The 24,868-nt window shown below is 43.5% G+C and overlaps 1 protein-coding gene across 2 annotated transcripts in view; it reads right to left on the bottom strand.

Moving 5' to 3' along the window:
* The window catches only part of CFAP221 (cilia and flagella associated protein 221), an 84,172-nt gene that overhangs the window by 35,395 nt on the left and 23,909 nt on the right, over positions 1-24,868 (bottom strand). For both annotated transcript variants that reach the window (XM_032353870.1, XM_032353871.1), the window contains exons 7-11: positions 20,694-20,797; positions 6,483-6,642; positions 1,853-1,973; positions 1,657-1,768; positions 1,350-1,458 (exon numbers count right to left, since the gene is read on the bottom strand). In XM_032353870.1, the coding sequence (XP_032209761.1) occupies positions 1,350-1,458; positions 1,657-1,768; positions 1,853-1,973; positions 6,483-6,642; positions 20,694-20,797 (606 nt within the window). The remainder of the gene's footprint in view (positions 1-1,349; positions 1,459-1,656; positions 1,769-1,852; positions 1,974-6,482; positions 6,643-20,693; positions 20,798-24,868) is intronic.

Below are 24,868 nucleotides of genomic sequence, written 5' to 3'. Positions count from 1 at the left end.
AGGCAGGTGTGTGTGTGTGTGTGTGTGTGTGTGTGGACAGTGCAAGTGTATGTGGCATAATGTCAACAACTAGTGAACCGCTGTCTAATGTATGTGGGTGTTACTGGCAGGTTTAAATTCTTTTTCTGATAAGAAAAAGCCGGAAGAAAATACTCAGTGAATGACAGAGCCTTCAGAACTCAATTGAGGATGTGATCTCAGGCATGCTACAAAAAAGCACCGAAAGAGGGAAAGTGTTGGCAGCAGTCAATGCATTACAGATTTTTTTCCCCCACTTCTCTCCCCTTAAAAAATATATATGTATTTTTCAGGTTTTCTACAATGACAGGGCTACTAGCCTGCCTACAGAAGCTTCTGGAGTCATATTATGGGATGTACTAGAACTACTTCATGTTCGGTGCTATGAAGCATTTCTTTAAGAGAGAATATGTGAATGCCTGCTTTGCAGGATTATATATGTCCCTGATGTTACAGAAATAAGAATACACTGACATTCATTCATTCTGACAGTGTGGCCATTTTTTGTAATAGGGAAAGAGTATTTTAAAAAATGATCTGCAGTGACTTGGTGTACTTCGCATTTAACCAGGGCCAGACCGTGACGGAGAGGCTGCTGTGGAAGGAAAGACGCTTCTGTGAGACACGGAGGGCACTGCCCTGGGCAAGCAGGGTGGCGGGATGGGGGACATCTGTGAAGGCCCGGGAGTTTGGTGTGTGTTCTCTCTGTCTGAGAAGTATGTCTGTGGGGCATGGGCAAGTGGCCTCTCCAAAACTCTTTCTCAGGGTTTCTTTTTTAGCTCAGCTCAAGAGTTTTTAAAGTTTACTACTTTAGTGGGGTCTGGGCACATGAATACTTCTGGTATGATCCGGTAAAAACCTGGGGACAGAGATATATTTCGACCACAGAAGAACAGGACACAGGTCTCACAGCTGAGCTCTGGAACCTCCACCCAGAGCCTCCCCCACTCCAGCCTGCACTGCTGGGATCCCGAGAGGCACCTGGGCAGACACCCCAGGGCACAGGGGGCTGAGTCGGGGTGGGGGGCGAGATTCGGGGCCCCTAAAGGAGAGACAGGATGCTGGCAGCAGTGGTCAGTAGGGAGCAGTGTCCTGGTGTCTCCTACAGTTTGCTCTGTGCCTGCCACTATCTGGTCACACTTAGGAAAGAGCATGGTTTGGTCATGGTGATTTATGCTAAAGAGAAACGTCTCAGGTCCAGTAGAGGAGAGGAAATAATGAAACTTTTCAAAGGGCACAAAGCGATTACACTTCATCATGTCTCATGTATAAAAAGCCATTATTAAAAACGCTGTCCTCTCCCTTGATATAAATAACTGCTCAATATTTACCACTTAAGGTGATTTTCGATCTCTTCATAAGTGTCCTGTCTGACTTTCTGTTCAAAGAGTGCTTCCTTCATCTGTCTTGTTTTTGAAATCTCATTGCCTTGGTCCAAAACTGAGGGCAAGAGCAAACAATGATTATGTCAGTAATCAAATCAGCATCATTTGCCCAGACAAAAACACATTTCTAATGGCAAAACATAACAGCAACCTAACTGGGTTTTGCTGTTGTTGTTCATAAATAGTAAATGTGACGAACAATAATTCTTCCCTATTCTGCCAGTGGCTGATTTACCACGGATCAGCTAGTTACCTTCTCTTAATTCTTTAATCTTCAGTTTTCCTGGTTCTTGGTTTAAAACAGTTGCCACGGCATATGGATTTGATAAATCTACCGGAAATCTCAAGTTCTGATATTCAATTTCCTGAGACCAAGATCAGGAGGGACAAGTCATTATTGTGCTTCTCTGTCATTCCTTCCATCATAGTGAGCATAACGCCCAGGTTACCTTAATCTTCAGAGGCTTTAGTTTTGGTGGAAGCTGCTGAAAATGTATGCGTGTCACTGCCTTTTCTGGAGGATGGTCCACTTTCTTAGAAAGAGCATTTAATCTTTCAAATTCTTCTAATCTATAGTTTAAAACAGATATTAAATTACTATATAATCCAACAACTCAAGGTTCCTACTGTTTTTTAGGATTTGGGGAACAGGAGAGGGAGAAGCAGGCTCCCAACGGAGCAGGGAGACCGACACGAGGCTCACAGGACCCCGGGATCATGACCTATGCTGAAGGCAGAGGTTAAACTGACTGAGCCACCCCAGGCACCCCAAGGTTCCTATTTTTTAAAGGCTTTTTAAGTAATCTCTCCACCCAACATGGGGCTCGAACTTACAACCTCGAGATCAAGAGTTGCATGCTCTGTGCTAACTGAGCCAGCCAGGTGTCCCACAAGGTTCCTATTTTTATATTCCTTCTGATAATATAATGACTTTCAGTCCAGTAGTGAGTCTATCTACACTGAAAATAAATCTGTGTACTAAAACAGTGGTCTACTAAAATGAATGCAATGTGAGTGTACCACACTGTAATCACACAGGCCAAAATCGTCTACCAATGGCAGCTCCTCCTTACCTTCTCAAAGAACATAGCAAGTAGATAACATGACAGGCTAGAAAATGCTCTCCTGCTCTAGTGTGATTTGTTTCCCAGCTGTTGGTTTTCAATAGCTAAATCTACTGCATTAAAAAAAAAGTTCTTCCACTGATGTATGTTTCTAATAAAAGAATGACTATGCCCAAGTGACTCTGACTAATGTTTGAGATCTTTTCTGCAACTGAAAAGTCTTTGGACATATGTAAGTACAGACAGGGCTACTTGCCTGCCTACAGAAGCTTCTGGAGTCATATTATGGGATGTACTAGAACTACTTCATGTTCGGTGCTATGAAGCATTTCTTTAAGTGAGAATATGTGAATGTCTGCTTTGCAGGATTATGTATGTCCCTGATATTACAGAAATAAGAATACACTGACATTCAATTCATTCTGATGGTCACAAACCATCTGCTGAACATCTCCTGAATGGACCCCACTGCACAGCACAGGAGACGTGCCAGCCATCTCAAACTTAACATCGCCAACAAAAGAGAATCCTGAAACGTCAATGGCCTGAAAGAAGTGACCTTTGGTGACATACACATTGACCAACAGGCTGTGGTGGGCACAGTGGAGGCACTGGGTTAGGGAGCCAGCAGGGGCCCTCCACCCATATTTCATCAGAACTTTCTGACATCACCTCTGCTATAAATATTGGGGAACAACAAAAAATGTTTGAAACTCGTAAAAAACAAAACAGAACAGTTTCCTTAAAGGATCTAACTGCTGACAATGGAAACGAAGGGGTCTAAGAAAGTGATACATTTTCCTAAGGAGTTACTCCTGGGACCTGAGTAAAGTCCCTCACACACTTCATTCTGAAAATAACAACAAAAAGCTACCTGTGACACTTTTCAGAGAATGCCATAGCCTGGTTAATTTTTTTCTTGGATGGAAAAAACTCATAGGTTCTAGTACTATCTGCAGTCTGCGGAGACATGCAGGTCTTGAGACGGAGTCCTTGAAAACTTCAGGAGTGCACTAAATAAGATATTAAACTCCAGCTGGACGACCAAAACATAGTAGTTTAGAAAGAGGGGATGCCTGCATTTACGTGGTGATTCTTCCATGCAACGCTCTTGTGTTTTTAAGAACACGTCTGTGGGAAGCAAAAATCCCACTCAAGTGATGTCCTTAAGAAAGTCATTTGTAAGGCAAAGGAAACAAAAGCGAAGATGAACTTTTGGGACTTCATCAAAATCAAAAGCTTCTGCACAGCAAAGGAAACAGTCAAGAAAACAAAGAGGCAATCCACGGAATGGGAGAAGATATTTGCAAATGACAGTACAGACAAAAGGTTGATATCCAGGATCTATAATGAACTCCTCAAACTCAACACTCACAAAACAGACAATCATATCAAAAAATGGGCAGAAGATATGGACAGACACTTCTCCAATAAAGACATACAAATGGCTATCAGACACATGAAAAAATGTTCATCATCACTAGCACTCAGGGAGATTCAAATTAAAACTACATTGAGATATCACCTTGCACCAGTTAGAATGGCCAAAATTAACAAAACAGGAAACAACATGTGTTGGAGAGGATGTGGAGAAAGGGGAACCCTCTTGCACTGTTGGTGGGAATGCAAGTTGGTGCAGCCTCTTTGGAGAACAGTGTGGAGATTTCTCAAGAAATTAAAAATAGAGCTTCCCTATGACCCTGCAATTGCACTACTGGGTATTTACCCCAAAGATACAGATGTAGTGAAAAGAAGGGCCATCTGTACCCCAATGTTTATAGCAGCAATGGCCACGGTCGCCAAACTGTGGAAAGAACCAAGATGCCCTTCAACGGATGAATGGATAAGGAAGATGTGGTCCATATACACTATGGAGTATTATGCCTCCATCAGAAAGGACGAATACCCAACTTTTGTAGCAACATGGATGGGACTGGAAGAGATTATGCTGAGTGAAATAAGTCAAGCAGAGAGAGTCAATTATCATATGGTTTCACTTATTTGTGGAGCATAACAAAAAGCATGGAGGACATGGGGAGTTAGAGAGAAGGGGGTTGGGGTAAATTGGAAGGGGAGGTGAATCATGAGAGACTATGGACTCCGAAAAACAATCTGAGGGTTTTGAAGTGGCGGGGGGGGGGGCGTGTGGGAGGTTGGGGTACCAGGTGGTGGGTATTATAGAGGGCACGGATTGCATGGAGCACTGGGTGTGGTGAAAAAATAATGATACTGTTATGCTGAAAATAAATTAAAAAAAAAAAAAGAAAGAAGACTATAGGAAACAATTTCCAAATAACCACAGCTAAAACTCAGATTCGTGGTTTACTTAATACTTCCTGGCATGAGTATTTTAAAGGTTCAATTTTAAGGAGATAAGCAGTTTTCCCTTAAAGAAAGCTTACTCTATTACATAAATTTAATCTATTCTTAAGAAAAATCATATTAAGAATATCCAAAAGAAACAAAAAATATATAAAATACTACCAAGAGAGAAGAGCTTATGATTAAAAATTTGGAACTCCAAAGTGCTCTAAGAAGATTTCTAAAAGCATAAATAAAACTGACATTATAGAGCATAAAAAAAAAAAGTCATTTGTACATCGCAGCATGTGACGTGACATAGCAAATCGCATTTTCTTGGCCAGAAAATAGCAGAAAAATTACTATGGTCTTTTATTTATATACAGTGCTACGTGTTTATTGCTGGCATGATTTTCTTTCTCCTATAGTACCTGCAGGATTTGGGCTCTGCAGGCCACCCTAACGTCCTACAGTTGATTCAGGCTCCTTTGAAGTTTTCGGAAGAAGATCATGATATAAATACATAATGAGTCATGGAGTTAGTTCATGTTTTGATATAAGGATGATACTCTACATAATAATATGCCGAATGAGGGTGCTATGTGAGGTCTATCTATGTGTGAGGGTAGAGAAGGAATGGTCAGCTATTTCTTTATCATTTTCAAAAAGCTATAAGGATTTTCCTTATAGATTTCCTTATAGATCAAAACTGTGACAAGTTTTCCTTCAGCTTTTATAAGTATCATGAATATTGGGAAAAACTTACCATTTTAACCAGGTACATTGGGATATAAAAATACAAGCTCACATTCAAACAGAAATAGGAGTTTGGAAAAAAATTTTTATGACGTAAAACTTAATCTCATTTCACATCTTTAAACAGACTTGAATGCTGAGGGTTCTTAAAAAACAAAACCCAGCAAAACCTCCCATGTGGCAGGTTCTCATTTTTGCCCTATGCTGAAGTCACTTGTGATCCATGACTTCTTTTGGTCCCTCTGCTGGGAGCATCTTCAGGTGGACCATGTTCCATGGGGCTTTGCAGTGGACACCACACACAGCAGGCCCTCATTTCATTATAATGTTATAATGAAATTTTGAAAATAGTTATGCTGCTCCTGTCTTATGATTTATACTTGAAAGAGTGGGGGAACCTGGATGGCCATTCAGTTAAATGTTTGACTCTTGATTTTGGCTCAGGTCGTGATCTCGGGGTCATGGGAGGGAGCCCCATGTTGGGCTCTGTGCTCAGCGCGGAGTCTGCTTAAGATGCCTTCTCCCTTTCCCTCTGCCCTTCCCCATAGTAGGTGTTCTCTCTCTCAAATAAATAAATCTTAAAAAAAAATTTGAAGAGCATAATACATAGGGTCAGGGATATACATACATGTGATACACACATATATAATACACACATATGGTCAAAACGGGTCATATGATCAAGCAGCACAGCAGCAGGGTTCAGTGAAGGCAAGTATCCCTCCATCTACCATTTCTCGATCCTCTCTTCCCTCGTGGCAGGAACAGCTACCGACACAAGCCTAGAGCTATTGTATGCATTACTGTTAGACTTTAAAGAGTATTTTCTGAAAGTGCATCATTTTAAGTATGGTTTTTGATGGCATTTTGTTATAAAAGAAAGAATGGAAGACATGGAGACACAGATCTTTTTTACAAAGTTTTAGGAGGAAACAAAGACATTCCAAAGCAGCCATACGGTAAAGCCATGTTGGGACGGCACGTTCCAGTGAAGACACATTCATACGGCCGAGAGTTGAACTGTGAGATCCACAGCTGCATTTTTATCTGTGCAATCCCGTACTTGAATGGTGTGAATTTGACTGTCACGTTCACCTTCCCATTAGCCGGGATTATTCCTGAGGGGAAGGAAATGAGACAACACAATTCTTTTTCCTGCGAAGTCCCATCAAAGAGGTTGACACACAAACACACTCCTCCCCTAGTAAGCCCAAGTATTTCTATTATCCTTATATAGCCTTTTCATTAAATCCATGTGAACTGACTTCGCATGTTTACGTTGATCTTATTTGCCAACTGCTACGTTAATTCTTTATAATAATTATTTGACTCTCAGTTATAGAAATATATACACATCCAACAGCGTTAGTGAGTCAGACATGAACTCCTAGAACTATAATCTCTAAGCCAATTATCAGATGTCAGTGTTAACACTCTAAGCTATAAGAAAAACTAGGAACACACATACAAGTTTCTGCCCAAATAATTCAGTTCCCTACATTTGGGCATCATTTGAATCTCTCCTTCCAAATCTTTGGGTTGGGCCACTGCTCTTTCTGAAGTCAAATATCCCACAATGTCTTGTTCCTCTTTGTATCTCTGGGGTCAGTGGGGCTTGGAGCATAGTAAGTGCTCAACAAACATGGGAAGAAAAATAGAAGAGAGAAAGGAAAGGAGGGCGAGGGGGAGGAAAAGAGGAAAGATCAATGTAGTAGGCACAAGAAGGGCTACCGCTTGCTGTGATTCCCACGGAGGGCTCTTTGGTTCGCCTTCTAGATGACTTCTTAGGCCCCTGTGCATCTTTTGTTTGCATGGTCCCTACAGAGCATTCACACAATTCCCTCATAAATGCTTGGCGCTCCCTCCTTCCCATCTATGTCCTCTGAATCTTATACCACTGTCTCCCCTCTTCTCTATACTCAACCACATGAACCTTTCATTTGGCCATCTCAGCATTCACTAAGCATTTACTCTGTGCCAGGCAACATGTTAGGCACCTGAAAAATAAAATAAACAGAACAAAGTCCCAGATCTCACAGAGTTCACTTTCTAGCTGGGGACAGCAAGCAAGCAAACCAAAAATGAATATAAAATATAAAATCATGTCATGAATACCAACAAGAAAAAAAAAAAGCAGGGTGGGGGAGGCAAGTGAAACATGATGTACTATTTGAGAGAGGATGAAGAGAAGGCTTCTCTGGTGAGGAGATGTTGCAGCCAAGACCTGAAGGTGGAGAGGGGCCTATGCACTAACTCTCCCGGACTGGGCTTCTGCTGCCCCAGGGCCTTGGCACCTGCTATTCCCTCGGTCTGGAAAGCCCTTTCTCCAGATCTTCTTTTAGTTTCTTAATCCTACTTTCCAAAATCTCTGTCTTGGCATCTGCTTTACCCTAGACTCAAATGCAGTTTTACCAACGTCCATTACAATGTCCCCAACTCAATAAATATTTGCTGAATGAGTGAATGAAACTCCTCTTGACTCTCCATCCCTGGAAGCCTTCACTCCTCTACACTTCTGTCAGCCCTGCAGTATCCATGTGCCCCCTGAACTGTTGCCTTCTTGAGTTTAGAGCTCTCCCACTTGACTGCAAGCCCCTAGAGCTGACACATGGCCCCAAAGCTCGTTCACCTTCCCAGAACCCTAGTGCAGGGCTTCAGAAATAGGTATTTGTCAACTTCCTGAGAGCAGAAGTCCAAATCTTTTTTTTTTTTTTTTTTTTTTTAAGATTTTATTTATTTGAGAGAGCGAGCGAGCAAGCATAAGCAGGGAGGAACGGGAGAAGCAGGGAGATGGATAAGGCTCAATCCCGGGAACCTGGGATCAGGACCTGAACCAAAGGCAGACGCTTAACTGACCGAACCACCGAGGCACCCGCAGAAGTCCAAATCTTGAAATGCTACCCACTAGTGACCCAAGAGCTCGCTGCGGGGGACAGTGAATCAGCAGAAGAGCTCAGTTCTGTGGGCCAGCCCAGGATCAGCAGAACAGAAACTGCTGCATACAGTTCAGGACACCGACCACCCAACTAGGTCAGAAAATACACTGTCTGACCTCTGGTTTGCTGGTGGAGGAGGTGGGGGGTGGGGCGCTTCCGACTGAGAACATTCTAGTGCTTCTGCTCCAGCTCATTAACTTAAAAAATTAACAAGCTCTGGAGCAAGGATTAATGTTTGCCTTGACCTGGCTGATTTATTTTTAAGTGCTCCCAGCCTGCAGCTAATGGCTAAAGCACACTGGAGGCGTAGCCCGGGCGCCCAGGTACACTGCTTTTTCCATCAGTGTGGCTCTTTAACGGAACTTGGCTGCGGCTGTCAGAGGCTAACTGCTCTTAAAGGTGTGCCTCACAGAGACAAATTACTGCTTGGCAAAACTAATGCTGGGAGAAAGGAGAGAAAGTGTCACATTTGAAAAGTGGGAAGGCTCCCCTGCCCCCAAATTATGACTTCCTTTCCAAAAACCCAAACCTCGATTTTATGGCTTCAGTCCAGTTTTGTCTGGGGCCGATTTTGGATCGCAACCCTTAACATCAGCAGGGATCATGTGAAATCACAGGGCAGGGAGGCTGTTGAGGCAGAGGCAGAGAGAAGGGAAAAACGGAGAACTCAGTGAAAGCCTAAGAAAATCCACCTCTATCGATAAAATGGGTATAGTGAAGAAAACATAGTGACACTGAAAAATGCTATGATTAATGGTTGACTGGGAAATTCCACTGGATCTTTGCCTTGATAATAATTATGTAAAGTATGCATAAATATGGCCAGTCACCAAAAGGAGATGGAAAAATAAAAGTACGGTGTTAGGGCAGTTAGGCCCGGGGTGGGGATCATTTTTTTTTTTTTTCAAAGATTTTATTTATTCATTTGACAGACAGAGATCACAAGTAGGCAGAGAGGCAGGCAGAGAGAGAGGAAGGGAAGCAGGCTCCCTGCTGAGCAGAGAGCCCGATGTGGGGCTCGATCCCAGGACCCTGGGATCATGACCTGAACCGAAGGCAGAGGCCTTAACCTACTGAGCCACCCAGGCGCCCCATTGTGGGGATCATTTTTTAAACATTTCTTCTTTTAGGTTCATATGGCATCATTACAATATTGTTATACTTTTAAAATAACTTTTTCTTTGAAATCCTCAGAAAGCACAGATCATCTTCCCAAAATTATCACAGAGCCCTGTAAGTCCCATGCTTGAAGTGTTAGTAAGTACTGGTCCTAATTTTCCAGGATTTAGGATTTTACGAGCTGAGTGTTGTTCGGTTAATTTCTTAATCTCTCTAAGCTTTGTGTGGGAATTTAATAGCTGTGTAGTTTAAAAATTGTCCATGAACAAGCTATCGATGATTCCAGTGTTTTGGATTCACTGGATTACAGTGGGGTTGGGGCGGCTTCAAGAGCGTTCCTCCCATCTGACTTAACCACCACGAGTCACACACCACCCACTGGGACACTCACGGGCCGCCACCACCACCCCCAGGGTGTGCGGATAACACAGACCCTGATTTGTTGGGTCCTGTAGGAGCTCTGTGACTTGGCTTGTTACTTTAACTGTGGCTCAGTTTTCTCATCTGCAAAATGGGACAAGCTTTAAAGAAGAAAAGAATGTACAGGTCTGGGATAATATGTACTTATTACAGAGTGTGTGTCCTTCCCAAAGTTTGTGCCAAGTAAAATGAGTAATAATTTATTATGTATTATATTATTAGTAGTATGTCAAGAAGAGGGAGCCAGCTGGCTCAGTCAGTGGAGTATGTGACTCTTAATCTCAGGGTTGTGAGTTGGAGCCCCACACTGCACATGGAGTCTATTTAAAGAAAAAAAAAAATCAAATGTCAGGGAACCCAGTTTAAGCATCTGGCTCTTGATTTCCGCTCAAGTTGTGATCTCAGGGTCCTAGGATTGAGCCTCACCTCAAGCCCCACATTAGGCTCTGCCTCAGTGGGGGGTCTGCTGGAGATTCTCTCTCTCCCTCTCCCTCTGCCCCTCCCCCCAAAAGTAAATCTTGAAAAAATAAATAAAATGTCAGGAAGAGGAAATAGTTCTTGGGAAAACTTACGCAGTTGACTACGGAACAACATGAGGGTTAGAGGCAATGACCTCCTATGAAGTCGAACATCTGTATGTAACTTTTGCCTCCCCCCAAAACTTAACAATGAAAAGCCTACTGTTTATCCAAAGTCGTACCAATAACAAACAACACACATTTGTATGTATGTTCTATGTGTTATATGCTATATTTGTACCATAAAGCAAGTCAGGGAAAAGAAAATATAAAGAAAATCATAAGGAAGAGAGAATACATTTATAGTCATGCTGTACTTATTGAAAAAAATCTGAATAGAAGTGGACCGGCATGACTCAAACCTGTGTTGTCAAGGGTTAGCTGCACCTGACCCATTTGAGTGTTAAAGAAGGAAGACGCAATTGCCTCATGATGCCAAATCTCTGGGATGAGTTTCCCAAAAGCAGGTGATTCTACAAGTCAGGAAACAAGGACTGAGCTGCCTCTGGGAAGGTCAGCTTTAAAATTTAGGCCATGGGGGGGCCTGGGTGACTCAATCAGTTAAGCCTCTCCTTAATCTATCCCCCTCAGTTTCCCAAGTCCCATCCCCCAAATACCCCCTCCCACCTGGCTCATGAGTGCACGCATGCATGCTCTCTTCTCAAAAACAAAACAAAACAAAAAGACAAAACACTGAGTCCTCAGACTTTCTGGTAAGGGCAAAATATGAGTCCCAAGACTTTCAGTTACCAGTTCATTTCTAGGTTTCCCTGGGAAGGACCAACTTGCTAAGCCACAACAGATACTGACTGTTAGTTACTCCAGCACTCACTTTATTAAAGAATATATTTATTTGAGAGAGAGTGTTTGCGCATGCAAGAGTGGGGGGAGGGGCAGAGAACCTGTAGCAGACTGTGCTGAGTGCAGAGCTGACGTGGGGGCTGGGGAGGGGGGTGGGAGGAGGGGGGCTCTATCTCATGATGTAGAGATGGTGACAGACTGAGCCAGCCAGGTGTTTCTCTCAGTGCTTATATTAATCTTTAATTCCCTTCCCTCCAGCAAGCCTTGGTGGCTGAAATCAGAAATAATTAGTAAAATGGAGTCTTTTGGGATCTCCCTTTTCCTCCCTGTCCACCAAATACCCAAAATGCAGAGACATGGGGAGCAGGAGCAGACAGCCTGGGGGCCCTGCCTCTACTAGAGGGAAGCTGCAGAGCAGGCAGTCTGAGTAGAAGGACGCTGGGGAGAGCCAGGCCAGCCCAGCAACTCATTTTCTGTCCAGCCTGTAACCTGCTGGCCAGGAGCCGTGAGTGCCGCCCTCATGTATTACGACGCCCCTCTCCTGGGCGCTGTCCAGCAGCGCAAAGACAGCTTAGGGAGGCCAGAGAGACTGCATGGGGATGCTTCTGGCTGAATTCATGAGCTGCCTGAAGCACCTCGCACAGTACCCGCCTTCTCTCATTGCTCACAGGGACACCAGGAGCCTCCCCTTGACCACGTCCCCAGCCTCACCAACCCTTCAGCAAAGCCTGTCCATGCCACCATTTGTCATTTCCATGGCCGGCACCCATCCAGTACAACCTGGGCTTTCTTCCTAAGGGGACAGTCAGCTCCCCGTTTGTGCTACTCCAACCCAGTCCCCGCTCAGAAACATAATGAGGTCAAGCCACCACCCCCTGCTGAGAACCCTCTCCTGGACTCCCTCCCAGCTCAGAACCAAACCCTAACTCCTACCCTCCTCAGGTCCCTGAGGCCTCTCCAACTCCCTTGGGGCACGCCCTCTTCTGCTTGGGGCGCACCGTCCAGACAGTCTGGGCTTTGGGAGTTCCCTCAAACGTGACCCCGACAAATCTGTTCAAACCTGATGGCATTGGGGACTTCCTCTGCTTTAAACCCTTTTCCCTAGCTCCTGACTGCTGGATGACAGCAGTCACCTGGTCCCATCCCCCACTGTCACAACCGTTTCTACTCTGGGCAATGTCCTCTCTGGGTGCCTGTGTCTCTCCGCCATACTGGGACATCAGAGCTGGGGGCAGGTCTTTCTTGCTCCCTGGGGCAGCCAGCACCTATCACAGCACCTGATGGACAGCAGGCGCTGAGTGCTTAGTTCTAGAATAAATGCCAATGTGGGGCCACAGGACAGGATTCAACCCAGCATTGTTTCTGATAAAAGATGGTCAAGTGAAGCTGTTTTCCCTTGACTACCCTCCTGTCAAACTCACCAAAACAAGAAAAAATCGTGCAAAATGGAAGAGAAGGAAAATATTCTGTTAAACCAGGGAAATGACTATACTTCCAAAGCCTGAAAAAGCAGATGCTCCCCAAATACTGTACAGTAAAGTGTGGGAGTGAGCAGAGAGCCAGGAAGGCAACTGATTTCCCAAAGGGGAAGGGAAACGGCCATGAAAAAAATACATCTACCTCCTCTTTGATTAAAGTGGCAAAACAAGGAATGTGGCTGGGCCCTGGAGAAGGGGGGATGAGGACAGAAGAGACCGGACCTCAGCATCCTAGAGTAGCAGGGAGGGAGCTGAAGAAGTATTTACCTTGCCCCGACATTTCTATTGTCTTAGACCCAGGACCCGGAGGCTGGAGGTGACTTGATGGGGACAGAGGGGAGCAGGCAACCCTGCGATGGCAGCACGCAGCACAGATGATCCACCTGGCTTTTGTGAGCCCAGGGCAGCAACAGGAGGTTTTCTGTCAGGATGTGGGACTGTGGCCAGACCCAGGCTTCCAATCCTAGCTCAGCCCTTGGACAACCCACTTAAACCACCCCATGCCTCAGATTCCTTACCTGCAAAGCAGACCTACTCATAGTGTTGCCTGATGAGTGTGACTGGGAGTATGACAGGAGCGGTGCTGGGGTCTGGCACAGGGTAAGGGCCGCGCAAGCCTTAGATACTACTATAACTATTTTCATCATCATCGTTCCTTTCCCACTTTATTCTTCTTTTGGCAGCAGGCCCTACTCAAAGCTGAGTAAAATGTTGAGTAGAACCAACACAGGTATTATGCATGAAAACTGTACATTCAAGAATGAATATGCTTTGAAGAAGGAAAGGGACATAAGCAAAAGCAGGTGAAGAACACATAAGAACATCACAAGACGGATTACCTCAGAACTCAGGTGGTTCACCAGAGTCTTAAAGAAATGACAGACAGCCTGACCCTCCCACAGTGAGAGTTACTAGGTTCAAGGAAGTGATGGTGGAACATACTAGAAGGAGATAAAAAGAGTTGGTGGGTTTGGGAGACACACAGAAAAGGGAAATGGAAGGGTCACTGAAGTAGACACTGCATGAGAAGGAACAACAAAACACACACACATACACAATGCACATGCATGGACACATGGGTAGAGCCATGGCAGGAAGAAATGAGGAATCCCCACAAAATTCAATTATTTTAAGGAAGATAACAGATACTAAGGGCAAAGGGTGACCAACACGTACACGTAATTTATGTTCCTGAGCAAGAGAACAAAGCAAATAGATTAAAATACTCAGTTTAAATAGTTGAAAAATTTCCTAAAATAACAAAAGTCCTTTTTCTTCAGATCAGAAGGATATGCCGCATTCAAGGAAAACAAATGATACAGAGAAATGCCTGGCAGATTACTTAACCTCAAGACTGAAACAAACACAAAAACAAAGAGAATCCCAAGGGCATTCAGAATTCACCTTGGGCAGGTAAAGATTCTGGCCAGCCTCTGACATCCCCAAAAATTCTCAAAGCAAGGGGCACTTGGGTAATGTCTACAAAGTTCTGAGGCCAACAGTCTCGGTAAACCAAGACTCTTCGACCCACTCAGGTTGTCCTTCAAGATGACAGGCTGCAGAGACATGGTCAAACATGCAAGCATTCTTGGTATGTAGCCTCCAGGAACCTCTGGTTAACAAGCTGCTGGTTTCACATTCCAGACAAGCCAGGGAAAGAACGGACATAAAGAACTTAGAATGGAGGAAAAGTGGATGAAAGAATGGAGGTGGACACGCGGGTTCCACTGAAATAGAAATGAAGTAATTGTGGCATTTCTGGTCACAAGACAGAATGCAAATGCTATCAGCTCAGATAAGGGAAGATAAACTTACAGAAGGTGAAGCCATTAAGGAGGGAGAGAGACACAGAGCATGGAAGCTCCCTCCCACTGTCCGCACCGCCAGGTTTCCTGCTGGAGTTGAAGCATGCAAGATAGTAGCTCTGACCTCTTGATGTTTTTTATACTCTTATTTGTAGCTGTAAATTTTAAGACTATCACTTATATCCATGTAGTTCATCAAGTCCTTTGGTTTCACCTGTTTGTTTTTTTCAATCAGTATCAAGTCATGAAACATATTTTTATAACATACTTTTTTATAAAACCACTTCTTAAAGAAATATTTATGTTTGCTCAACCTCCTAGCTCCCACACTCCTTTCCACCCGGAGATCTTCTTTGTTTAACTCTGTTGTTGCTGTTGCCTGGTCTGGGGCATATCACCCTTCCTGAACCATCCCTGTGGGGAACCCCAGAAAGGCTTGCTCTCCTGCAAGCGAAGCTGGCATTCCCTTTCAGTCTCCTGGAAGACAGGATTTTCCAGCAGGAGAAAGGGTTGGTTTAAGCCATCCCTGGCCCATCCCTGGGCCTCGCTGGGCTAGCACCCCTGAATGGGCAGGAGAGATCCAGAGCTCAGTCTAGGTACAGGAATTGGCCTCTGGGTGAAGTTCACTGAATGCTGTTGATCAACCAAGCTCAAACCAGCCCAAACTGACAGGCCATCAAATGGTCATCTCAAACAGGCAATACCTAGGGATCCCAAAGGCAGGAAGAATACACAAGGCTGGGTGGAGAGCTATTATTAATCTCCCTAGCTTGTCTCTCGAAAAATAGAATTTTCCTAAACTCTTGGTCTGTGATACAGTTCTGTTTGTCTTCCTTTCCTCTATTTCAAGGTGTCCTCGTTTTGTTAGCCTTCTAGCTTAGGGGACGGGGGTGAGAGCTCGAGTCTGGAGTCAGACAGACCCTGTTGCCTTGGGCAGGTCATCTGGCCTCCCTGAGTCTTGGCGACATTGGCAGTAAAAAATGATGCTACTAGTTCCCGCCTCGTAGGATTGTGGCGGGCAATGGGGCGGTGCCTGTCACGTGGTTAACAATTAATAAATGGGAGTGATTCTTAGCATTACGCCCGCAGCTCTGCGTAGAACCACCATCACCGGTCAAGGACATACCTAATGTCCGGCAAAATGTAACATCGCTTCCAAAGTGACACAGCTGCTTCAGGGCCTGTGTGTAAAGAACTGCCACCTGCCTCTCTAGCTTTTCCTGCTTTCTTCAGTATGCTACTGCAAATCAGTTACATATGCCCTTAAATAAGGGGCATAAGGAACCCATTTGCATTCAGTGTATTAACTGTCCTTAAATGTTCTCACTTCCTCATTATTCAGTTTGGTGCTTTAGAAAGTCATAAAAACGTCTGATCCTTGATTTTACTTCTCATTAGCATTCTATTCCAACCTGGCTTATAGCCTCTGGCTTTTCTCAAATTGGCTCAACTGGAAGGTGATCAGAAGCACTTCGCTGGTATATCTCACTCATTTCTGTCACTTGCCAAAGACATACCTGGATGTCTCCATTTCTCTGTATAGCCATATAATCAGCACTATTTTCTGGGATGAGGCTATCCATGATGATCTTAGCCACCAATAAGAAACATTTTATGGGGGCGTCTTCTGTGTGCCAAAGATCCAAAAGTCGTACCATCCTCCTGACAACCCTGACCTGTCCCCTGCACAGTTTGTGCTGGGGACCAGAGGTCTCCTGTCTCACCATTCACAGGTGTATAGTGAGGCAGGGAAGAGAAGCAGGGCAAACTTCCCCATTCATATTCTTGTCTGGAAGGAAAGGGTTTGCTCATGGATGCCCAAAGGCATCTGGACCCTGTTGTTGAGGCTTGTTATATGATAAAATACCTCAGTCAGGGAGGAAGGGGGCTTTGAAGAAGAAAGAGGAAAAAAGTGGGTTAACATTCACTTTCTTTTGAAACCTGAACAGGTAAATGTGGGGTGGGGGGCAGCACATTGGCAGGTGTTGTGGGAGAATGAATGAATCCAACTGAGATCACATGATTGGACTAGGTCAAGACCCTATACCTCCCCCCCCGCCCCACAGAATAGGAGGTATACAGAGGTGCCTTGGACTTTGACGGGTAGGGTTCAGTGTTTACAGTGTCCTAGTGCTCATCTCAGGTGAAGGGAAACTCCTTTGGTGGACCTGGGCCCACAGGTAATGCTTATAACCAAAAGCAGTCTGGGTCCAAAGCAAGGCCACAGGTTCTAGGATTACTCCCAATCAATATAAAATGGTTATAAATTTGCATTTCATAAGAAAATGCAAAATATAAAATTATTTCTAATGGCTGATCTAGTCCTCATAATTGGGGGGATAAAAGAGAACAAAAGTATTAAAACTTTCCATAAGAACTCTGGCCAATAGTCCTCAGGAACACTTAACTAGCCATTTTAGGCTACAGTTTGCCACTGATATGAATTGCATGCATTCTTCTTGATGTATGTGACACCAAGCAAATGGCCAGGATCTCAAAGTGGTCAAAAGTAAACAAGTTCTACAATTTTTTTCTGGCACTTGGCTCTTCTCCAACACTAATAAGATCTTGGCCAAAGTCATGTATTGCTGGCTCTTCCAAAATTATCGAGAGTATTCTTGATGTTTTAATTGTATATGATTTCTTGTCAGCAATATAAAGCTCACAAAATCCTTTACTTCTTTTCCCCAATTTCAGGAAGATCTTGGCCCCATCAACAGAGCCAGCTTCTGGAAGCTCTAGGGCACACATGAATCCTAAGGATGCCCAGCGGGCAAATGGCCAGTTGAGTTAAAGTTGGGGGCCCTATGTCAGAGGCATATCTTATAAGTGGAATTATCCTATCCAAATTTTTTCGTTTGGCAAGCCTGAGCACAGAATGCCTGGAAGGCATGAATAAATGATGCTCCTAGTTCCTAGAGAAGATGTTGCTGTATAATCCTGTGGACGACGCATGTCTCCACGGCCTTTAGATAATCAGTTACTAAGATTTGCCCAAAAGAGTGTCCTGCACTAAGCCTCATAAGGAGGCTGAAGGGTCCAGCCTAGGAGATCATTTTGTAAAGCCACATCAGCAAGGCCATCCACACAATGCAGAACATTTCAAATCGTAAAGGTGGGGTCCGCAAAGTTCAAGAGCCCTGGTTTGTTCTCATTTGTTTTCATTCATTCGCTAGCTCCCTCCCTCACTCATGTCTTTGCTTGCATCAGACTCTTCTGATTTTCCTCTTGGATCACTATCCCGGACCCACTTCCCCTCAGTGTCCCCTGAAGGCCTATGTGTTCAGGGCTCATTGCTCTGTCCATCTCTCTTGTCTAGCCACCCCCACTCCCCGGGTGACCTCCTCTCTGTCTCACGGCTGTCCATTTAATTAGTACCTAGGTGACGTGGAACTTTCTGTCCCTCGCTCCCACCTCTCACCTGTCCTTGGGTTTTGAATAGGCTGTGTTTCAAAACCCTTTCAGTAGATTAATATTCTATATCTTGGGACATAGTTCTTTGCAGAAGTAGGCCTTGGCCATAAGAACCTCTCACTTCCTTCCCAATTCCCCCTGCCTTTTCCGTGCCACTGACACCGGCTTAGTTCAGGCTCTCAAGACCTACATGATTTCATCCCCAACACAATGATTTCCTGGTCTCCTGCCTCTACCAGCCCCAGTCACTCCTGCACACTGCAGCAGTACTGACCTTTCAAAAAAACAGCTCCTATCACAATTGCTCAGAAATCTTGGTGGTTCCCTTCTGCCTATGGAGTTTCACAGAATTACAGACCATCAAGAGGGGCAGGATCATACAGGTGAACCTAGTCTAGTGATTGTCAAACACCACTCTGAGGAATATCCACATCAGAATCACTGGTAGGTTTTTGCTACCAGTACAGAAAACCAGACCCTTCCCAGAGCTACAAGTGCAAATTACCAGGGATGGGTCCCTTGGCTTCATAGCTGTCATAAATGTTCAATGTCTTGGGGTACTGCCTTGCTCTAAGTCCCATCTGCTGACTCCCCTCTACAACATTCCCACCAGTCTTCAGTGATGGTGAACTAGCTACATGATAAGAGATCAATTTCCTATTTGAGCATCTTTGATGATGCACCAGGAGCTGCCAGGCCCAAGGCCATTCCTTTTTATACTACAGTGATTCTTTTTTTTTTTTTTTTAATAATTTAAAAAAAGATTTTATTTATTTATTTGAGAATGAGAGAGCAAGAGAGAGAGAGAGAGAGAATGAGCAGAGTGAAAGGCAAAGCAAGAAAGAAACAGGGAACTTGATGCAGGGATCGATCTTGGAACTCTGGGATCACGACCGGAGCTAAAGGCAGACATTTAATTGACTGAGCCATCCAGGTGCCCCTTCACCATAGTGATTCTTGTTACTGACATAGCTGGCCTGTGTCCAGTGCCTTTTTCTTATCCTCATTCCTACACTGACCTGATGCTCTTTCCCTGGTTTATCTGGATCTGTCTTAGCACCTGGCTTTCAGGGACATTCCCAGAGGTCCAATGTGGTCTGATGGCCCAGGGAAGGACAGGAGTCCCTCCTCTGTCTTGCCGTCATCTCTCAAGGAGAGTCTAGACTAAGATCACAGGAGCTAGTTCACTTTACCAACTTACCTCATAGGTCAAATTCTTTTTTTTTTTTTTTTTTTTTTTTTTTAGTATTTATTTATTTGACAGAGAGAGAGCCAGTGAGAAAGGAAACACAAGCAGGGGGAGTGGGAGAGGTAGAAGCAGGCTTCCTGCCGAACAGAGAGCCCGATGTGGGGCTCAGACCCAGGACCCTGGGATCATGACCTGAGCCGAAGGCAGATGCTTAATGACTGAGCCACCCAGGCGCCCCCCCATCATAGGTCAAGTTCTTATAACCTCTTCAGAGTGAAGGTGGAAATTCAGTTTGTATTTTATGAGGCAGTGCACCAGCTTCGGAACCAGAATCACTGGTTTCAAATCCTACCTCTGCCTCTTACTCCCGAGTGTCCCTGGAGCTTCATTTCTATGTCCATAAAATGGAAATAATAATTATACCAACATTACATGGTTGTGGTATAGATTAAATATACAGGGGCTTCAACATATATCAAATGTATCTATATCTATCACGGGGGAATAGTGCCTGGCACATAACAGTCACTAAGTAAGTGCTATTTTTATTATTCTACCAAAAGGCCTATAGGGAGAACACCGAATATAATTAAAAGCAGAAATATGATCTTGTTTAATATAATTTTGGTAACCACATATTCTCTCTCCTCTTTAATGCCTAGAAGTAATAAAGCTTCTCTCTGGAAAGAGAATCAAGTACTGTTTTGTTTTGCTTTTTGCAATATAAATAGTAAGCTACATGGTGTTTCAGAAATCTTAGAATGGCTCCTGGTTCTCTAGGAAATAATCTATATACATCTCATAATTTAGAAGTCATTCAAAATTTCTGCTTTGAACACTCATATATGCACTAAAAATCAGGAGATTAGTGGATACCCAGACATTGAAGAATAAAGCTATTTTAGTGTTCACAGCAGAACACTGTGGACAGATATTTAAAGCCCACACCCAAACATCAAAAGAGATAGAAACTGGAAGCAGTAATTGCTTTAGAGGAGATTTTTCTTTCAAAAGTTCTGAGCAGAACAAAGATCTATGCCCTTTGGGGCAGGAAAAGGCAGATTGTCCATACCATGTGTGTAGTAAATTCATGACAGCCTTCAATAACATCCCAAAAGCTGGGTAAGAGATGCAATTCCCATTTTATCTGAAATTGAGTGAAATGGATACCCCAAGGATAAACCAAGGGCCAAAATTAGAAGAGGAAAGGATTAACTTCTGATTTCAAGTTTTGATCTTGGAAGAAATTTACCTGGACACTGTTACAAATTATCTGCACAATACAAATGATCCCAAAGTGTCCTCCTTCTCATGTGTCTGATCCCAATTTACAGTATGTCAGACACATCAATCTGTTACCGTTACACATGTGAAGATATCATGTTCAAGTGTAGCTTATTCTCTTTTAGACCTTGAGACTGACTCTCCAAATCCCTTTGATCTGAGAACCCTAAGGAAATAGGAAACTTGAAATCCTGACTCTCCTTACCTGATATTGGATCAATAGTAAAGGCTTCATGAGACTGAATCAAAGTGATATGAAACTCAAAATCGACAGGGCAGCTGCACTGCAAAGGGATAACATATTTTTTGCTGTAAACAAAAAAAGGAAAAAAAAATTTCTTGATAATGGGTTCTTTTGATCACAAGGAATAGAGACTCAAGTTACATAATAAACAACCACAACAGTGAAGGCTGACACAGCAGCTAGAGTAACTCCTGAGTGCCTCCCGTCACATACATGTCCCAAACATTAACTCCTTGAATCCCATGAGGTGGTGTTGTGACAATCCCCACTTACAGACAAGGCAAACAAAGCACCAGAAAGGGTAAGTGCCCTGCCCAAGGTGACCCAGCTAGTTCATGGCAGAAGTGGGCTTCAAGGCAGGTCAACCGGGCTCAGTTTCCGCACTCCAAATACCTCTGTCCACGCTGCCTCTTGAGTACTGTCAGGTTCTTTCTGTGGACACCCACAGTTACAGGGAAAGGGCTTCTCTGCCACCCAATGGGCCCCAGGGAACCTAGGGAACACGACATGAGCAGGCTTGACACAGAGAAGCCTGGGAAGCCCCTGGTCTTTATGGAGTTTGGACCTAGACGGCATTGAAGAAACCACACTTCCGGTTGTGTTGGACTGAAATGTGCCAGAGACTTCTTATGTGGTAAGAAGGCCAACAAGCAGCAGAGGACCCAGATATGCTCCCTCACCAAGGACCTGGAAATGCTCCCTCACCAAGACTAGTCCGACTTCTGAGTGTGCTTGAGGTTGTCCCTTATGGTACTGCAGGAGCTGCTATAGCTGGGCCATTGCTCAGAGGGCCCTGAGTTTCTCATCATGTCTTCTCCTACTATCAGGCCAAGCCCAGGTGGGCCAGAGTTTGCGGTGAGTAAGGCATGGAGAAGCTGAGCTTCTAGCACTTGACCTCCCCACAGATATGGAGCTGGTGTGGTAGGTGATCCAGCGTCTTTCAGCAGCTGGACATTGAGCTCAGTCCTGCCCTCTATCCCTGTATTTCTTTCTGCCTCCTCCCTTCTCTACCTCGAAACTCCTGCGCCCCCACAGCCCATCTTGTCCTCCTGCCCAGCGGTTGGTCTCCACCTCTTGACCTTTCAGTGAGAGCCTTCCTGCCAACACTTCTCCCTCCCATTTCCCAGTCTGTGTGGGAGACTGAGACTACCATCGGGCTAAGCAGAACTGTCAGGCCAGCTAGCATGCTGTCTTCTGGGTGGTGCCCAACCTGACCTTGTCTGCCTCGGGGACTTTTCCCCACCAGGACCTGCTTCCTTACCTGTCCCACACCTGTCTACCTGGGAGACTCTGAGTCCTATGAAGGCAGAGCTGAGTCTGCTTGCTTCTCCAGCCTAACCTCAACAAAATTCCAGAACCCTGCATCTGTTGAACATTCAACAAATATTTGTTGAAACAAAGTAAAATAACTCTTTTTCCATAGTAATTCTGGGGATATGGTATAAGTCAAATGTGGTTTTAAAAATTACGCCAAGAGCATTTTTATTTGGCTTTAAATTCACTACCTTTTTAAAATTTGTGGACTATTCTGAATATAAAGAAAGAAAGATATAGAGAGTAATATAATAGAGATCCCTTTATCCACTACCAAGCTCTCAAATCTGCTTTGGTAAACCAAAAATGTTTAAGTGTTTAAAAATGTTTATGGATAAAGAAGATGTGGTCCATATATACAATGGAATATTACACAGCCATCGGAAAGGATGAATACCCAACTTTTGTATCAGCATGCATAGGACTGAAGGAGATTATGCTGAGTGAAATAAGTCAAGCAGAGAGAGTCAATCGTCATATGGTTTCACTTACTTGGGGAGCATAAGGAATAACATGGAAGACATGGGGAGATGGAGAGGAGAAGTAAGTTGGGGGAAATTGGAGGGGGAGACAAACCATGAGAGACTGTGGACTCTGAGAAACAAACTGAGGGTTTTTTTTGGCGGGGGGGGATGAGTTAGCCTGGTGGTGGGTATTAAGAAGGGCACGTATTGCATGGAGTACTGGGTGAGGTGCATAAACAATGAATCCTGGAACACTGAAAAAATAAAATTAAATTTAAAAAATGTTTTAAATAAATAAATAAATAAAAGTGTTAAAAGAGTTTAAAAGTAAAACATTGCCGAACACTTGAAACTCCCTGTACACCTCTCCCCCACTCCACTTTGTCCCTCCCCAGGGCTGACCCCTACCCTGTCCCCACTGTCCATCATTCCCATGCATTTTTATAACACCATTACACATGTAGGTACTGACAAAATCTATATTGTTTTCAACAGTATCGTTCTAAAACTTGTTAATGCTGTTCAGTGCTATCTGTGTAATATTTATCCATTATATAAATTAAAAAAAAGATTTTATTTATTTATATGTCAGAGAGAGACAGAGACAGAGACAGATAGAACACAAGCAGGAGGAGCAGCAGGCAGAAGGAGAAGCAGGCTCTCCAGTGAGCAAGGAGCCAGAAGTGGGACTTGATCCCAGGACCCTGGGATCATGACCAAATAAGCCCAAGGCAGACACTCAACAGAATGAACCACCCAGGTATCCCCATGATATATGATTCTTATCTATGACACATGAAGTACTGTTCATTCATTTCACTAGTGATGAATATTCCATTCCATGACTATCTCATTCCCACTTACCTATTCTCTTGCTGAAGGACATTTAGGTTATTTGCATTTTTTCACTATTGTGACGTGGCAATAACAATCCTCGCTTGGGGTTCCTTGTGTCTCAGTACCAGAGCTACTCCAGGTATACCCCAGGAATGGAATTGCTGGGTAGTAGTAAAGTAAAATGATCAACTTTACTAGCTATGGCCAAAATGCTCTCCAGGTGGTCAATGTGAAGTCTAAATGTCTCAGACACAGTCTCTGAAGATCAGTCTCATGACTCACAGCCACATGAGCCAGATGGCACTTGGGTTGGTAACCCCAGTGATCTGCTCAGAGTTGCCCAGCGAGGTCAAGTCAGCTGCTCAAGAATGTTCTACTAAGAGCTGCATATTTGCATTTTCCTGAACTAAAACCAAAAAAATACTGCTGGGACTTTTTATATATGCCCATTTTAAAACTAATTTTAGAGCTCTGATAATTCCCATAGAAAAGGTGTCAGGATATTTGTTTAGCGATGATTACGTGAAGCCAGATTCCTGATGCATTAACCAATCTGGAAAAACAAACAATTCCCTAAAGGCACAGAATTCCAAGTAATCTGATTCAGAAGGAGACACAGCAGTGCAAGTAATACAGATTTGCTTTCATTACTGCAGCTTGTTATTACGGGTGCCGAATCAGCATGGATGATGGCCATAATTGTGAATCAAGCACAGTCTAGGTGAATTTGGGTCACAAGGAATTTTGACAAATATAAAGGTTAGTTTATTTAGAAATTCTTCATATTTGAAAAAACAGAATCCCATTAGATTCTAAGGAGACTTAGAGATTCTAAACACCCATGTTAATTACCATTAAAAGTGATTTATACTGAAGAAACATAAATATATACATCTTACACCTATGGTTCCTGAGGCACAAACAGTACCCTGAGTTCTTCTAACTTATAGGAAGAAGCCAATTGAAATATCAAAAGCATATAGAAGCTGGTATTTTTGAAGTTAACCACAACTTTTATCCCCATTACTTTATTATCTAAATATTTTATCAGTTACACTAAGGCCATGTATAAATATGAAGTACTTTAAAATGATGTATAAAAATATACCCAATACTTTAAAAGAATTATTTCCTATTTTGAATAAAATCCAACCCAAAACTTTTACTTATTCTTTAAATATTTTTTATTTTAAATTAATTTAATTAACATATAGTATATTATTAGTGTCAGAGATAGACTTCAGGGATTAACAGGTCTTACATAATCTCCAGTGCTCATTACATCACATTTATTTTATTTTTAAATTTTTTTTTAATGTAATCTCTACAGCCAACATGGGGCTCAAACACACAACCCTGAGATCAAGAGTCATATGTTCCACCAAATGAGCCAGCCAGGTGCCTCCCAACCCAAACCTTTAAAATATATTTTTTAAGATTTTGTTTATTTATTTGACAAAGAGAGAGAGATAGAGCCCAAGCAGGGGGAGCGGTAGGCAGAAGGAGAGAGAGAAGCAGACT

This window comes from Mustela erminea, chromosome 8 (genome assembly GCF_009829155.1).
Source record: "Mustela erminea isolate mMusErm1 chromosome 8, mMusErm1.Pri, whole genome shotgun sequence".
NCBI classification, from domain to species: domain Eukaryota; kingdom Metazoa; phylum Chordata; class Mammalia; order Carnivora; family Mustelidae; genus Mustela; species Mustela erminea.
The sequence above is the reverse complement of the archived record's forward strand: the minus strand, read 5'-3'. Positions and strand labels throughout refer to the sequence as shown.